The sequence below is a fragment of the Molothrus ater genome, chromosome 1, assembly GCF_012460135.2.
Source record: "Molothrus ater isolate BHLD 08-10-18 breed brown headed cowbird chromosome 1, BPBGC_Mater_1.1, whole genome shotgun sequence".
In the NCBI taxonomy this organism is placed as follows: domain Eukaryota; kingdom Metazoa; phylum Chordata; class Aves; order Passeriformes; family Icteridae; genus Molothrus; species Molothrus ater.
Window position 1 is genome coordinate 78,893,238 of NC_050478.2, and position 17,951 is coordinate 78,911,188.

General features: G+C 40.7%; 1 protein-coding gene across 1 annotated transcript in view; it reads left to right on the forward strand.

The window, feature by feature from the left end:
- The window catches only part of ANKH (ANKH inorganic pyrophosphate transport regulator), a 107,791-nt gene that overhangs the window by 38,416 nt on the left and 51,424 nt on the right, over positions 1-17,951 (forward strand). Inside the window, exon 2 of the mRNA XM_036406490.2 lies at positions 17,734-17,950. Coding sequence (XP_036262383.1) covers positions 17,734-17,950 — 217 coding nt within the window. The remainder of the gene's footprint in view (positions 1-17,733; position 17,951) is intronic.

Sequence of the window (17,951 nt, forward strand, 5' to 3'; positions counted from 1 at the left end):
TCTAGCTGTTGTTGTCTGGACCCTGCATACTGAGCTTACTGGACTGAGCTTACTGAGTATGGCTTCAGTCCTCAGCTTTGCTTGTGTTCACTGTTGTTGCATTTGCTGAAAATACAGTGGGAAGTATTCTTTTGATTTTGGGATAATGTTTATTCCAGTTTGAACCATTTCAAGAAATAACAGAAGGAGGACAATATCCTACTTCATTGGCTGTTTTCTGAGGTGTTCATCATTACTTTCTCTCCTACGTAAGAACTGCTTGAAGATTTTCTCTCTTCTTTTTTTTTTTGTTTTTTGTTTTGTTTGTGCTGCTGCAGTATGCAACTTTGGTTGTTTACTGGATGAGGGCAAAGTACGTAATGTGGCCAGAATGCACTGGAGTAGCAGTGCCAGCAGTACTCCCACAGACCCGTGCAAAGGCGTCTGCAGCAGACTGGGATTTTTTGTGAGCTGAAACCAACAGTCCTGCTTCCCACTGCCTTGGTAGCATTCCACCATGAGATCCACCATCTCCTTGAAAATAAAATGTGTGTGTATGGCCAAATAGGCTTATCTAAAGAACATTTGCAATAGGCTTGCAGCTTTGTTTCTCTCAGGTGACTTCACAATCTCCTCTGTGGTTAATACTCTTGGAGGAGATGCACAAGTAGTGTGTCCTAAAGGAAAAGAGAAAGATGATGAGTCTCTGAGCCATTCCTTGCAACTCTTTTTTGGTCTGACATCTTCAAATTGCTTTCTGTCTAAGCCTGATGAGTCTTTTCTCATAGCATCTTCCAAACCTGGCCTGTCCTATTGTTCCACATCTGCCACCACAGGCACAATTGCCTGTATGTTTCTGCACGGTTTGCTGCCTTCCTGCTACCAGCAAATTGCTCCTCTCTGTCACAGGCAAGTTTGGTAAGCATGCCAAATTCAAAGTGCTGAGCATTCCAAAGAATTCACTGATTTATCACCAACATACCTTAGTGTTCAAAAATATTTTAAATGTTGTGAAGCATAAGAATTTGGACTTTACAAAATGCTTCAAAACAGAGTATTTCTTCTTGCTCTGACCTGGATTTCACTTTCCTCTTTCCAAATCTATTTATTCCCAACTACTTTGTCCTGATAGAAAACCTCGATCTGTGGCATGATGGAATGCTGGCACTGAAACAACCAATAAGTGTGTGATAATAACATCAGGTTATTTAGGAGCAGAGGTTTTGGTATTTTGGTCAAGGTCCACTGTAGGCTTGCTTTGCAGTTTATTAGTTTGCTGTAGGCAGACAAGCCAGCCTGAAATCAGAAAGCTGGAAGGGCCCTGGGTCAGGGCTTTCGGGGTCACAGGGACAGTGGGTCACTCAGCAGCCCTGTGCAGCCCCTCACTGTAGCTGTGGCACTTTGGCTTGCTTCATTTGTTGCACAGTCACACAGTACCAAACCTTTTTGAACTCATGGGTGCTTTAAGGTACTTCAGTTCTCCCAGTCTCTAGAGAAGAACAGTAATCTTTGTCTGAACCAATATTTTAAAAATTAAATAAACAAGGAGATAAATAAATGTAATTTCTACAGTTCTTCCATCATAGCACAATGTAAACTGTGAAATACTGCAAATAAACATTGCCCTGGAAGGTAAACTTGCATGGAAGGTTACAGAACATTTGTGCCCTCAAATATCCAACATAGGACAGAAAGCAAAGAGTATTACTTGACTGAAACTTCACGACTGTTTCACCTGACAGCTGTATGAGAAACATGTCCAAATTGTACAAAAGAAGACTTGTGACTTCTGTCATGACCACAGGTAGCAGGGTTGAGGGTTGTTAACACCCTTTAAAAGATGCTATCTTTGGAATAGTAAAAGCAATAACAAATTCAACAAAACCAAGCTTAGTTGCACCACTTCATGTAGAAATGTACCATTCCTTCTTTCCATTGCTGGTATAATTTGATCTGTTTCATTTTGTGACGGTGGAAAAAAAGAGAGGAGGAGTCTTGACAGTTGCTGCATCCTTCCATGTCTTCTGGTAATATACCTGGAAGAGCAGAAGCACTCAGAGAAAGCTATTCCTCAAGGAAAAAGCACTTTCTGATTTTCACTGATTTCAGAGTCCCGATCCACTGGATCAGGTTTTACCACCTGCATATAATAGCACTTTAAATACATTTACTTACCATTTGTGAAACATGAGTTTTGAAACAGCTTTATTATCACAGTACTGGTTGAAGCCCCATCTTAAAAGGGCCTGTGGCTCTTAAAAATTCTAACAAAAAAATACAATACAATGGCCTTTTTCAGAGTCTTTTCTCTTTATTTTGTACTTTACAGCCCTTGTTTCTTTCCCAGAGATGTTGGCAGCTGTTCCAATGCTGGCTGCAAGAGTGCTTTCCCAGTGCAGGCAGTAGGGATGGGCCTGGCTGAGTAACTGCCCTCCTGCTTCCCTTTCCCAAGGAATGAATGCTGACTGCTGCAGTCAGTCAGCGGGCTGGAGTGTGCCCTCCTGCCCCCTCACTGCCCTGCCAGTTTGGATTAAAGGCTGTCCCTCCACCAGTCCCTGGTTTGGAGGGGCTGTGTGTCCCTGAGGTGCCCTGTGCAGGGCTGGGCTGAGTGTTTGCACTGTGACACAGGCGTGAGGAATGCGCCACTTCATCCTGCCACAGCTGCCTGGGCTGTAGCAGAAAATGTTGGGTTTTACTGCTGCTGACAGTACATCCATCAGTGCTGTAAATCTTTGTCCAGAGTCTGAGAGCCAAGGGGGAACACAGTTGTGCTGGCCTAAACTGGGGCTCAAGAGTTGATCCCCAAATTGGGGGTGAAATAAATGGCATGACCAGGAGAGTTTCAAGCAAGTCTTCTTTGTCCTATGTTGTTTGGGTTTCAAGATAAGCGTGCAACAGAGCTTCAGAGTGGAATTGCCTTTTAATTTTACAATGCCTATAGTTCAAGGCTCTTTGGTTATAAATCCCACCAGTTTCAAGGAGAAAAGGCTTAATCCACTAGATACCACTGTGACAAGCATCTGCTTCCTCAAAGGCGTCTTTATTAAAATGAATCAAGATAGTCTCCTGTGGGCAAGACATCACGAAAGCTCTGTAATAGAAAGAAATATCTCTTGTTTTCCTTAAAGTCTTCTGATCAACAGCCACAGATGTATTACAGACTGCAAAAAAAGAAAGCATAGAATTTGATTATGTAGTTGAGTGGGCCGGTCTTCTGTTCAAAGTGAAATAAGTCATATAGCTAACATAATAAATTAAATTCTTCACCCAGATTTGAACTGTATTTGTTGAAGAGATTGTTGAGTTCCAGAATTATTGCATCTCAGTTCCTACTATAAAATAAGGTTTTTGGCACTCTTCCCTGGAGTTGAGAAATCAGTCACACTGTTGCTTAAATTTGCAGTGATGGCAACAGTTCTCCTCCAGTATAACCTCAACAAAGGATTTTCTCCAATATCAAACCCTTAAAAAAGGAAGTTGAAACATAAAGTCAGAACTTCTAAAAAGAGACCACAGTAGTAGTAAGGGAGTTGCCTCAGAGACAGGGAAATATACACAAAGAGATACAATAATTGCCTCTACATCTAAGTTTATGAAAATACAGTCCTTATGTTTAAGGCAATTTGGTCTTACCCCACAGCAGAGTGGGAGGCAATTTGCTGGGCTTTTAAAGCCAGCTCAGCTATGTGTGATGAGACCCAACATGTGAGGATAACTGGAGCCCACCAGGTTCTGGCTGAGATGGCAGAAGGGACTGTGTACAGACCTGCCCCGTGCCTGAGAGAGAGCTGCCAGGGATGCGTCCAAGGATGGAGGAGGCAAGAGGAGGAAAGTGTTAAAGTCTAAAGCATCTGACAGTGGGCAGCAGTGAGAAGCTATGTTCTGTGATGCCATTTACTGCTCTTTATAAAGTGCATGGTGACCTAAAGAAGGCTGAAGCTGCTGTTATATCAACCCACCAGGGATAAACCCATGGGGGTTTGTAAGTTACCCACCAGCAACAGGCAGAGACATACATGTTCCTGGGGATTGGGCCCCAGAGCTCACTGGGGTTAGGAGTCCTGTCCTACTTTGTCATCACAGTAGAGTCACCACTTGCAGAGGATTCACTGCCTGCAGTAAATCTGGGGTGATCCAAGACAAAGGCTCTTTTTTGGTTCATCTGACCCCCCAAGTAAGACTATTCAAGAGAGGTGTCATGACACCTGCATTCACTTTATTCTTGTCACAGTTATGGTTTTGACTCTTTGGACCAAAGAGTTCCAAATAGAGAGTTTAGAAATTACATATGCTGTGCAGCACCACTGAAGTCTATAAATACCTAGCATAGAAAAATATGCTTTTACAGTTGTAGTAGGCTCATTTTGAAGATCCACCCCTTAAGGATCACAGTTGCCAGATTACAGTCCTTTGGAGGATCATCCCACAATACTTCTACAGCTCTTAAACTGCAGTTCCTAAGCTAGATCATTTCTTGAATTCCAGCAGACTATAACCTTGTTTAAGCTGCAGTTATAAATTTTCTTTTGAGACCTGTGACAAGTATGAGCAAGTTTCTTCTAGGCTGCTCAGAACAAACATAATAGATTATCAGCAAGAACATGACCAAAGGGAGTAGCAATCAAAACCATCATGTGGCATTATCTCAAAGAAATTTGAATTTTCTTTGCAAGCATACCTTCTAGTTTTTATTGTAAGACACAACCAGCATTGGGTGCTTCAAAGTATTTCAGATGCTTGCTTCCCAGTATGACTCTGCAAGATCTGTTTGAGGACCTCATTTCCCTGATGTTAAAAAATTTTATTTGTCAAGATCATCATGGGCTGATTTGTTCCCAACCTGCACCTGAAAATACAGTAGTCTTAGTGCTTTCCTGGCACTTACGTCCCAGAAGTGCTCCACCAGTGGCTGTGCACATCCTAATTTCAATTTTTCTACCCTGCAAGTAGAAAAGCAGAGTTCTGTCAGGATTGCTGTGTACCGTTGGCTTCATTCACATGGCTGCAGTGTTTGCATTCTGATACTATGCACCACCCCTACAAGAGCTTCAGCATTCTATTTACTCCTAGGGTGTATGCCACTGCAGTGCAAGTTGGTGACCTTAGCGTCATCGCATTTCAGAGGCTGTTTTGGGAGCACTTAATGCTTTTGCCCAACTGCCCTGCAGGCCTTGACTAAGCAAGCCCAGCAGCCATATTTTGTCCTTCAGTATTCAAGATTCAGCAAAGGATAAATTGTATCCTGTTTTTCTTATAGACAGAGAAAGGTAGTGAAATATTCACTCAGGTTACAGGCTGTGCTGTGCTAAGAAAGCCAGCCAGCTCAATTTTTCAACCCCCATAATGGCAATAGTGAGACAGCTCTCTCCCTGCCTAAGAATCTTGGCAGGATGCCCATCTGAAGCCAATTTTGTATTTTGCATTGGAGCAACTCAGAGATAAATTATAGCTGCTCTGAATTAATGTTTTACATCCTCTGTACTTCCCTGCTCATCAGCAAGAGAACAAAAAACCTCACGTATGGAGAAGATAGAAAAGAGATTGCATCTCATTTGACTTTGTGGAAATAGAGGGATAAATGACTCAAGAAAGGAGAACAAGGCTGGTCTGGGGGCTAGGGAGTCTGTAATGGGAGGCTGTTCTCCTGATGAAACCTCAGCACAATGTAGAGTAGTGCTGTAAAAGAGTGGTAGATAGTCTATCTTCACCGCATTTCTTACCACTTTTGAAATCCCTGAGTAAAGACACCCATTATTTAAAATCAGTGACTCAGATAAAGAACCTATTAGGCAAAATTGTCTGTTGCACTATGGTGTACCAGGATCAGTTTTACTTAAGCTTTAAGAATTCCTCAGTGTTTTTCCTGAACTTAAAAAGTTGGCCTCTCGTACCTGTATAAAACAAATGAAAATGAGTTAGTAAGTTTTACCTGTGCAATTCAAGTTGAGGAGTTAAAGGGAGCAGGGTGGTGGGAAAAATGTTCATTGCAACTGAAAGAATCACCTTTAGCAAGGAGAGATCACTGCATCAGGAATACAAGAATGAGAAAGGATGTCAGTAAAGACAGTTTTAAGCTTGGAGTTAAGTTGGGTGGCTAACAGAGCATTGAGTTTGTCAGGGGTGTCATGGTAGGAAATATTCTGCTGCCAAAGGAGTCTGTAGAAATGCTGTTAGCAAAACCCAATTTAAGAATTATTGTGGCAACATAAGCAGTTTCTCAGTGGAGGAAACCATCCATAGTATGTCTGGTCACCTTTTTAGCTGGAAGATCGTTTTTTGTTTGTTTGTTTTTTTGGTTTGTGGTTTTTGGTTTTTTTTTAATTTATGTCTTTTGAACCCAGGAGTAGACACCTTTGAAATTAGATTAAGCATCAAACTATAATACATATTTGTCATGTTATCAAGAACACTCACAAATTGACTTGTGTCTGCACTTCTGATTAAGAGTCACCCTTTCTGGAGACATAGAAATCAAAATCACAAGACTTGCTACAACTCCATGGGTGCTTCCAAGGCTTTTTCTCCATGCAGAAGACTGCCTAGGTAATGCTTAAAGAATTCTGACTAGAAGCAGTAGCCAGGGATTTGCTGAAGGTATTAGGCAAGTAATTATTGCCAGGCATTTAAAGATTGCTCCAGTGGACCCCTGTCTCTGCAGCCTGTGTGTCCCAGTATATTCAGAAAGAACAGGTTTATGACTCCCTATATAAACTTATGTGTTACCAAGAGGTTAACATGATACATTTTCCACATTTCCCCTTTTTCATTGACTCCAGTAAGGACAGAGCATATCTAGCTTGATTGCATTTCAGATGAACTGGGTATTTCACCTTATTTCCATTGTCACAGAAAGCCATTTATTATAAGAGCAGCAATTTGGCTCCCAGCTGCCATGCGATAACATAAGCAGCAGTAATCAGGTTCTCCCATGGCATCCCATTCTTCTAGGTCAGAAGGGTATTTCAGCCTTGCTTGTGTAGAAATATTACTGTGCTTCCCCGTGTGAAATACAGGGTGTTTCAAAAAGAGTACATGATTTCTAGAGAAACTTGTTTGTTACTTGTGCTGCATATAGCCGCCGTTTGGAAAAACCCATGTGCAATAATTTCATTGTGGGTTGACTTGTTGACTTTGTGTCATTGGATACTGAGAGAACCAGCCGAGCTATTTTTAAAAGGAAATGTTAGCCAGTCCTGTCAACAACACCTGCAGGAACCAGGCAAGGAGTCCAAGGTTCTCAAAACTTAGGATGAGGACAGAGAAGGCTAGATTTTCTGAGAGAAAATTTTACTTTGGGGAAAGACTATGTCTTCTCCTTTCTGTCTTCCTCTACCCTGTGGCTTTACCACCCACTTTCCATTTATTTTCAATGGATACATTAGGTTAAATTCTAGAGACCAAATTACTGATTTAGTGGGACTTGCACTTTCTGCAGATACTGAAGTATTGCAGAGTTCTGTAAGAACTGGAAATACTTTAAAGTGTGTTTTGCACTAGCTTTAGAGAAATGAAACCACAGCCACTATCCACAATTTGTTTTCAAGTCCACTGAGTAACTTTAATCTCATCCTAATAAAGCTGCTACAAAGAATAAGAATGGAAGAGAAAAATAAAACAGATACAAATGAAAGGTTTTCCTACTGTTGTTGTGGACTTTATTTATGATGGGTGTTTCCAGCAGAGGAAACACCAAGTTTGTATTTAGGCTGGTGATCTGGGTGCCCTCTATTTGTTGCTTCTAAGCAATTAAGACATGAGCTATTCTGGCAGCTCTCCCCTTGCAGTCACAGGCACTCACACCTAACAAACTCAGCTTTGTGTAGCTGAAACTGTGCTTTGCCCAGCCGCCTGCGTGCTGGAGGGAGCAGCTACTTAATGACAGCCCTTAACCAGCCATGCTCCCTGCTCCCGACACAACAGCTGAGGAAAATAGCAGACCTCAAATATGTTCTGCGCGGCTGAGGATGGGCAAAGCCCTGGAACATAAGTAACAAGTCCCTGCTGGGCCACATGGGCAGATAAATGCTTCCAGGGTAAGCTAATGGACAGCAGGTAATTGCATGGTGCACTAAGTACATGTAAAGGTGGGGCTGTACTGCATGTTTGAGGACAGCTGGTCAAGCTCCAACTTCCAAAGTCAGGCACAGAAGCCTTGTTTGATGGTTATGTGTATTTTTTGTAATCGCAGTAGCTTTGTACTTTGTAGATTGTTCAGGGGTTTCTGACATACTGCAGTACTTAGGCTTCTTCCTAAGCCCAGTCTTGGACAAGTCAAGAATTTTATGCATTTGCTCAGCAGGCTCCTTACCTCTCCTGTCTGCAGTGAGAGAGAATGTTTACTCATGCTGAATGAACAAAACCTGCAGTCTTGCTTTGGTTTGCTTTAGCCTTTCACCATGTGCAAGAAATGTTAATTAAATAGCAGAAACTCAGTTGCTTTACATATTTTTTCTATCTCCACTGACAGCAGAGAAGTTGCAGTTTGTGAGGTACACTTGGGTCTGCTGCTGGCTACTGATGAATTTGAAGCACATTAGGGGAGAGAAGGAACAAAGAGCAGATAGCAAAAGTTAGCTCTCCCTAATTATCACACTTTTGACTTCTGAGTAACAAATTAGTTCTTCTTTACATGAAACCCCAAAATACACGTTTGCATGACCATACTCCAGTGAAGCAACCCACCTCTCCCAGCTGACTACCAGCTCTGGCAAAATCAGTAATTTGAAACAACAGCAGCAGTAGGGTAATCTCTAGAGCAGCCATGAATTGGTAGGATATTACACGTGGTGATAATAAAAGGTTTTGCTGTAGTATTGATGGCCTTGAAATTGTTTGTTGGCTTTCACACAGTTTACTGGGTGTAATTAATACATCCCTTAAAATCCAGACAGAAAGGGAATTGAGAGGATATGTCAATTATTTGTCTTCCACGTAAGAGGACATGGGCTCTGAATCATTAATAAAGAGTGGAAAGTGTATAGAAATAAGAAAAAAATAAACAATAAAAGTAAATTTTACTGATCTTGCCTCTAGGGTCCTTTTCAGAAGAGGCAAAATAAGAGAATCAGTCACCTCACAATTCCTGAGAGAAAGAATTCATGGTAGGGTACCACAGCTTCAGTCTGTGGAAAGAGAAATACTTTGCCCTTTGCTTTGAGCAAACAGGGGTAGTGTTCTTGTCTCCTGGTTCCTTAAGGACTTGAACCTGTGTGGTTTCTGCTGTGTTGATGCTTGACCTTCACTGCTCTAAGCTTGATGCCCAGGAGCACACAGCACAGCTGAAATATAGGCAAGATTTCTGTGCAGTTAAAGTAGTTTAACAAGTTTTATTGAACCTGTGCAACTCATATTTTGCAGGTTCTTGGCTGAGTTTTGCTCTGGCTTAAAGGCATTTTTGATAGCTTCTGCCAAATTTCAGAAATTTTCACCAAATGCATCAAGACTTTTTATAATTTGAAAAATTTAAGGAAAATGTTTTAAAAAATCTACAAAGCCAGGGACAAACCCCATTAATTTTTCATAAAATCTACAAAGCCAGGGACAAACCCCATTAATTTTCCATGATCATTCAGCTGGAAAAAGTACTTTTGCAGATATGTTGAAGTGTTTGCTTGGATTTTTTTTCCCTATTGGAGTATTTTTTTTTCATGGAGAAAAAAATGGATTTACACTACATATAGGATCTTGTAATTATGTGTGTCAGGTGACCTTATGTGAAAAAATATGGCTTAAGAAAGCTGCTTATGTGAAAACATGTAAAAGCAGAGGCCTGGCTTCACATGCAAGGCTTGAACATAGAAATACAAAAGAAACAAACACAACATCTAAATTGCTGAATAAAACTGAACAGGAGGGGTGAAAATTAGAAGACAGGTAGAACTAAATATATTCTTGCCTTGAGGTAAAAACATAGGTGGTTTAATGTGGAGGACAAGATCTTTGGTGAAAGTGAGGAGAAGTGGTGCTGAATGATGAAACAAAAGATCTTTCAGGGAGAGAAAGGAACACATGGCAAGTGGAGTTAGGCTGATGCTAGCAAACTTTAATGTGCGAGGGAGGCAGATGTGGACCTTCAGATGCCAGTTTTGGTGACATGGTAAAGTTCAGGATGAGAGTGGCCTCTGAGGTGGGTGTCTAGGGAAGGTGTGGGGTCTCCACAACATCTCCCAGATGTTCAGCCTGGGGCAGCGCTCTAAGCTGGCCCCCAGGGCGCCTTCCAACCTGAACCTGTCCATACACTTTGGAGCCTAGTGAGGTGTAATCATGGAGAAAGTGGCACTCTGCATTTCAGGATGAGAGAGCCATGAGCAGTCCTTCAGCAAAGACTGAGTCAGTGCCAATAAAAAGGCAATATGCCAGAGTTGAGAGACTGACAGGTGCGGGACCTGCGAGGATTAGATTTGCCGTGTGCATACGAACAAGTCTTATAACAATCCTTGAAGAGATTTAATTTGTAAACATGAGAAAAAAAGATTTTATGAAATGTGTAACTGATAGTAAATCAGCTTACTTTTTACTTTGGGGATATAATATGTGGAAGAGAACAGAGCCTATTTCTGTGGGAAATTAAAAAAAGAAGGATCACTGCTGTAGATACTGTATCGCTTGTTATTAGAGCAAATACTCTTTGTGTGTAGATCCATATGATATGCATTTGTATCCTCCCCAGTGTTTTCTAGCACTTAAAAGTAATCAAAATGGAATTTGGTGAAGAAATGATAGCTATTCCACTGGGCATTCTGAAGAGAAGGGAACCAACCTCCTCTTAGTTTTCTATGTCTTAATTTATGTCTCTATTTTATTTGTCTGTACTCCTAGACTTAGAAACAGCTTTTGAGAGGAGAATGAGTCTTTGGCATGAAGGAGATCTGAAGACAAATAACCTCAGCCCAGACTTTGCCATGCTTATGCAACATAATCCCAAATGCTTCTCACCTTTGTGGATTAGCTCCGGGGAAACCTGAATAAAAAGCTTGCACGCTGCTTTGGAAACAAAGCATTCCCTTGCATGTTTCCCCTTGAATACATTTTTGACGATTGATTAGCATCAGTCGGAGGATACCAGGAAAGTCACAATGCAGAGGAATATCTCTGATGTTGATTTTGTCCTGTTCCCCTAGAAGCACTGCTTGCCTAAAAAAGGCCAGGATAAGTTAAAGCTTATAGTCTCACCTCAGGAGTCATGTTTCTTTGCAGACATCAATGGAAATAGCAGTGGTTTAGGTCTCCTTCATGCTGGTGTCAGGCATCCCTGTTCCACAGAAGGATGTGTGTCCTGAAGGGCTTCCCACAGTCATGGCTCATAGCTCTCTTGGCTGCGGGATCAGTGTTCTCCACATCCATAGGGAGGCAGCCATCTGCAGCAGCTGATTCACCTCTCCAGGATTGCTCCCTGTCATAAATATTCTGGAACTTTGTCAAATGTTATTTGACATAAGCCACTTTTTGGCTTCACTGAGTCTGGTTTCTTTCCTGTGGTCCTGCACCACTATCATCTGTGGTTTCTGTATTATTCTCTGCCTCATTGTGTTCTAACCTGTTTTTCATGAACCTGTACACAAGCAGTAGGTGCCCTGGGGCAGTGTGCCATAGCTGCTCCTCCAGCTCCCAGACATGTCCTCCTCTGCCTTAATTTTTGCACTGGGAACGATTTTTCATTTTCACTGAGGTGACTGTTGCCACTACTGCTGTAGTTATTCCTGCATCTCTTGGCTGTGCCTATTTAAAGGTGCAGATCCCTGATGCATCCCAGGTCAAGTGAGAGCTGCAAGTGCTCTAGAACTATGTTATTTTGGATTTAGGGTATTTATTTAAACTTCTCCCAGGACACACAGCATGGGCATTGGGCAGCAAATGGCTACTGTCAACAAGTAAAACTGAGATCCTGATCATGGTCTCAGGCATTTCTGTTAGAGTAAGAACCTTGCAGAAATGTTCATTCTTGCTTTTCTTTGCTGCTCAGGAAGGTGAATGGGGAAAAAAGTTTCAACCAATGGCATTCTAGTTTCCACTGCAACCAATGGCATTCTAATTTTCATGGCTTGATTTTTGTTTCACATGGTATGTGAGCTTTCTTCTTCTAGGGCATATTCTCATTGCTTAAGCAGGCAGAGTAAATTGGATAGACTTTTTTTGTACACTAACTTTTTTTAAAAGATAAAATGTGACACTTGCCCTGCATTGTGAATTAAAAAGCAGCAAGCAACAGAAGAATTTCAGCTCTGATTTTCAGGTCAGTCCTAAAGCTTTTCCAAGGACATCCTCTCCAGAGACAGGCCACATACCACAGGGATGTTGAGGTGTTCCTCTCTCAGGAGAGGCGTTTTGTCTTCCTTCATGTGGTATTCAGAGCTCTAGCCTCTTGCTGAGGACTGGGATCATTTCTCTGGATGGAACCAATGTCAGCACTTAGAGCACTGTGGACAGGGGTGACTGGCTGTTCTCCCACAGCCAGCTTTAGTCGGAAGAGCAGGGGGAAAGTGAAGTATTTTAATAGTGGGCTAGTAGGAATTGACCTCAGATGGCATTTTAGACATCTGACACATGAGCTACAACAGATGCTGACCCAAAATTAGAGATACTGAATTAGGGTAAAAGCATCACAGAACAAAACAAACATCAACTCCCCCCAAAGAGACCCAAAAGAATAAACACTCTTCAATCATAATCCTCAATGTACAAGGTCTGACTCCCTCTACCCTGGCAGGGCTCTCTTCATACAGTATGGGCAATCTTCTTGAGCCCGAATAAATGTGTGTGTGTTATTTTTCCCCAGTTTTCTCTCAGCCTCTATACCTGTGTCCATAGAAGTCTTACACAGACCTGTGTCAGAGGTAAAAAACTACCTGTTTATTTGAGATTGCCCATGGAGGCTCCTGTGTTTGTGAAAGACCCATCCAGAAGCAGAGATGCAGCTGCAGTAGTGCTCAGGTTACACCTGCACAGCGATCCCAATTATGCCATGCTTTCAGAGTATCAGATCTGTCAGGTGTCTGTCCTTCTGGCAGCACAGCTCCTGCAGTGGTGACAGCGGGAGGCAGAACAGCCAGAGCCAGCTGGTACATTTGATGCAGAAGATTTCAATTTGACAGGATTTAGTAAAGGAAAACTCAGCCAAGAGTCATCAGGAGAGAGATTATTTGACACAGGAGATAGACTGTCCCCTACATCAGCTTGCTCTTTAACTGGATACTTTGGTTCTCTTGGGGAATATCATGTAGGAAGAAAGATTTGTGCAGGGAAGGGTAACACATTACAAATGTTTGCTGAACCAAATGTACATTTGGCCAAGATCCTGCCAAATTGAGCAGGTTTTTGATGTCACCTGTAAGTAGATAACTAGCCTGGACAGACTTGAAAACATCTCAGGCAGAGTCCCAGTTTCAAACAAGCCATAGGAACATGCCAGCTTCCACTATGTCACATTCTGCTTTTCTGGGATAAGCAAAATTGAGCATTGATAAAAACTACATTTCTTGGATTTTACATCCTCCTGTTTAAAACATTTGCGCAGGGATCAAGTATTGACTGCACAATCAGTATTTAGCTTCAAATGAAGTAAAAAGTATTGTATAGTTAGATACAGACTAGTGAAGTGTAGGTAGTGTGTAGGTAATAATCAGTTTTAAGAGCAGAATAAAACTTGTACAATAGATGTTGCTTTCCTGGTGGATTTTAAAAAACATTTTATACTTTTGAATCAATACTAAGTAAATTATCCAGTAGTCTCTGGGAAGGGAGGATCATGTGAATAATGGTCAAACTATCGAGCCAGCTTAAGAGACAGCCTTTGAATTTTTGGCAACAGAGGTGTGTAGCCCTAGATTGGAACCAAACCTTTTGTGCCAACATTAGTGAATAGTGCTAAAAGTTCGTGCAAAGTAGGACAAGTTAGACCTTTGACATTTTTCTCACAACTGTTGCTTTTCAAATCGCTGCCTTTGCATGCAAACATTTGTTGGATTCATCCATTATGCATGTCCTAGAAATTTGATAAAGGTCTCATAGGTTCCTTCTAAAAGGCTAAAGCCAGCTGCAGTATCCAATTGTAAAGACATGGTTACTGGCTTGCAATGTTGTTAAGTGTATTTGATATTCCTCTGACCTGAATCTTCTGGATGGGAATTTAAAAATGCTGGTCCTCTCTGATTTTAGTGAACATTAATGACAGCACACAATTATTCATTAAAAAAAAAAGGTTTAAAGTGTTGTTACAAGGTCCTCTAGTAAAGATTTCATCTTCCTAGTGGTAACAAATGTGTTACAGAAGACATTGCATAGAAGTAACTGTGTATCTTCATGCTGCCTTTTTGAGAAGTGTTTTAGGACCATGACTTACTTCAGCTAACATGTCCGTGTGTCTACCAGACTGTGCTCTGCCTGGAATTGTTCTGTGGGGTTTTTTCTATTTCTAGAAGAAGGGTCAGCAATATCTATGGCTTTGTTTTAATCACATTTGATCAATTGCACTTTACTGTGACATTTTCACTTACTACTGTATTAGATTAGTGGTTCATTAAGAACTCAGGCAAAGGTGATGTCACCAACATCTGTCTGTCTTCCAGCATCTGGATTGCCTACTTATCCCATCAAGTACGGTATGAATAAGCCAGTTCAAAGGAGAATGATACCTGAAATGTGTACTCAAGCTAACATGCTGTGTTAAATATTGTCATTAGTATTATTGCTACCTAGTTCTGTGTGACTTCACCGACAAGGTACACAAATCTTTGTAGAGGGATGCTTTCTTGTACAGACACAGATGCTACTGATGAAGTTTCCTTATTGATTTCTATTCACACAAAAAGGCTTCAAAATAGAGTCAGATTAAAAAATGGAGGCCTTGCCCTGGTTTATATTGCCTTCCTTTATGACAGATTTAATTGGAAATCTAACAGGATATTAGACTGGAAGATTGCCAACTGCATGGCTGGCATGCCATGAAAGATCAAGTATCTGTGTCTTTCATACTGCACACCAAAGCAGCTTTATCAGTTATCTGGGATTTCTTGTGAATTTTAGGATATCAAATATGGCATCAACAGCTTCAGCAGCAAAAATATTTGGAAGTACATATGATAGAAAAGCTATGCAAGTTTTCATAGGGAGTTTGAAAATTGAGGATGAAGAGTTCTATATTGACATCTTAAAGTGAAAAAGGAAAAGGCTACAGAAGCTAAACCATCCCTAAACACAGCCCTATTGACTGTTCATTTCCTAAGGATCTTTCCAAAGAAGTGTTTAGAAGGATTGCTTTTTCAGGGCTAGCCTCTAGAGTATTTCATCATGTCAGCCACACATTCCACAGGAGTAAAATTAATGGCAACATATCTCTTATAGAAGTCCCTTTTGGATTTTGCCAGTTTACCTTACCTGGTACACAGGGTGTCTCCAGGGGAGATTACTCAGAAGCTATCAACTGGGCTGTCATTTGTTTATTCAAAAGAGATCAGTAAAACCAGAAAGTGAGAGAAAGAGAAGTGCTCAAGTCTTTCTGTCTGTCCTACTTAGATGGAAAAACTTAGTTACCCCGGGGCCAGAGTCATATGGAGCTGTTTTCACTGGCATGAGGTCCGTGCTAAGCAAAGGTTTCTCTATGCAGAGGGATCATAGTGCCATGCCTTTTGACAAAAAGTTATTTCTTAAAGCCATGTTTATTCCATGACCTTGTCAGAAGTGGATTACCATCCTCCATAGACTCTGGTATTCTGTAGTTGTACAAGGCAGGAAGAAAGCACTTGTGCTCATGAAACTGCTGAAAATAATTCAGCTGTTTACATGTGATGAGAAGTTTTTAAACTAGCCTGCCTGATATTGGTTAGCTGTTTCTCTTTAAATTGAAGCTGCCAGAAATATTTCATTCTTGACAGAAGAAAAAAGAGGGGAAGAGCCATGATCAAGGAACCCTTTTTGCCATAATTTAAGGCAGTTTGTCTATTACTAGCAATAGCAATTGGGAGATTAGGCATCTTTTTAGCAAGTTTAAATTAGAAGACTGTAACTCTGCATACACCTTGAAACTGATTACTTCACCATGCACAAGTATCATCACAAAAGACAACTACAACTGACTATTCATTTCAGAGGCCACAGTCTTTCACAAATTGCTTGAATACACTTTTGTGCACACACTAGTGCTTTTGGCATCAGCAGATGTAATATAATTTGAACTGATATCAAGGCAATAGATGAAATTATCTATATCCCAGGAAAAGTTACATACAGCAGTGGCAGCTATTCCATATCTAACACGTGGTGCTTTCAGGAAGGAACAAACTGAAGCAAGAGAGATGAAAATATTTGGAGCTTCAGGCATTCAGGTCAGAGCACATTAAAAGAGAGAGATTTGGCAGACATCAAAGGTGGAGAAGTTTGTATTTTCTACAGCTTTTTGCTCTGTTGACAGTGCAGCTTTAGTTTCAAAAATTATGAATGTCTTACAAAAAGAGTGGAAAAGAACAGTAGGAAAAAGGCTCATTTCTACTTTAGGGATATGGGTTCTTTTCAAGTCAATAAGGGTTGCTTGCTTGTATGATTTTTGGAAGGGCAAATAAAGTCAAGTAACTGCAATAAAAATCTTATGCTTTGAAATGGAAGGACTTTGCCACAATTACCTGATGATACTCTAGCTGGTTTGTTCATTCAGATAAAGTGGTATTTGAACTGTGTAAGTGTCAGTGAGGTTTGGGTGGTGGCTTGGAGAGATGTTCCTGGTTGGCCTCACTGCCATGGCCCTGTCAACACACATCAGCTGTAACCCATAGGAACTAAATACTTGTTAAAACAGAATCATATTTCATCCTTCATGCTTTTTGAATCTAATACTGTTTCAACAGTTTGCTGGGTGTACTAGATGATTGATGCTGTCACACTGCAGATAAAATTTGTCATTCTGTCATTTTTATTCAATACTTTAGAAGCATTTTGGTTCAAGCTGGAATCTGAAGGAATGTTACACATCTTTTTTACAGCTCACCTTAGTTATAAAAATAATCCATCTAATTCTTCGTGATTAATTGGCAGACATTTCCTAAACACAGACCTAGAATAAATTGGTAAGTTAGTTGTTCCTGAATATGTCTTGAAAGATATTTTTAAATTTCCTACAAGGGGATATAAATTAATATGGTATCAAATACAAACACACAAATTTGTTTATACACAAATATGTATATGTCAACTACATGAAAGGAGATCAGTTATGTTTAATCATGTGCATATTTGGCCTCATTAAAAAATGAAAGTAATAGATTAATATCAGCTATTTGCAGCAATTATATGGGATATTGTGAAAAGCTTGTTACGTGGAAAAATTTTTTTAGCTCCTCAACTTTGAGTGTTTGTTAGAGCTTTTGCCTGTAAAGATGAGCTGCAAGGACTATGCTCTGTTGAAATCATGGCTGAAATCTCAGAGCCAGTGTTTTTTATTATCCATGATTATTATCAGGTCATAAAATTACTCTAAAAAGGAAAGAGACTGACTTCTGGTATGGCAGAAGTTCCATTATATACTTCAGAAATAGATACTTATTTTATCCTTGAGTCTACCTGACTTGAATTTAGTCTATATTGAATTATTTTGCCTGTGTCACAGGTCACAAGTTACTGCTGCTGAATCCAAAGAAATAAAGTCCAGCTTGGGGTGAAAACAATGACAGCTAAACTTGCTTGTTCCTTCCGAAACCAGATGCAGGAGATTGTGTTTGGTATCCTTCCACATGTGCTACATCATTTGCTCTTTCTGTGTTTCAACAGGCATTGAACAGGGGCATTGCTGCTGTCAAGGAAGATGCTGTGGAAATGTTGGCCAGCTATGGGCTGGCATACTCCCTGATGAAGTTCTTCACGGGTCCCATGAGTGACTTCAAAAATGTAGGTCTGGTGTTTGTGAACAGCAAGAGAGACAGGACCAAAGCAGTTTTGTGCATGGTTGTGGCTGGCGCTGTAGCTGCTGTATTTCATACTTTAATAGG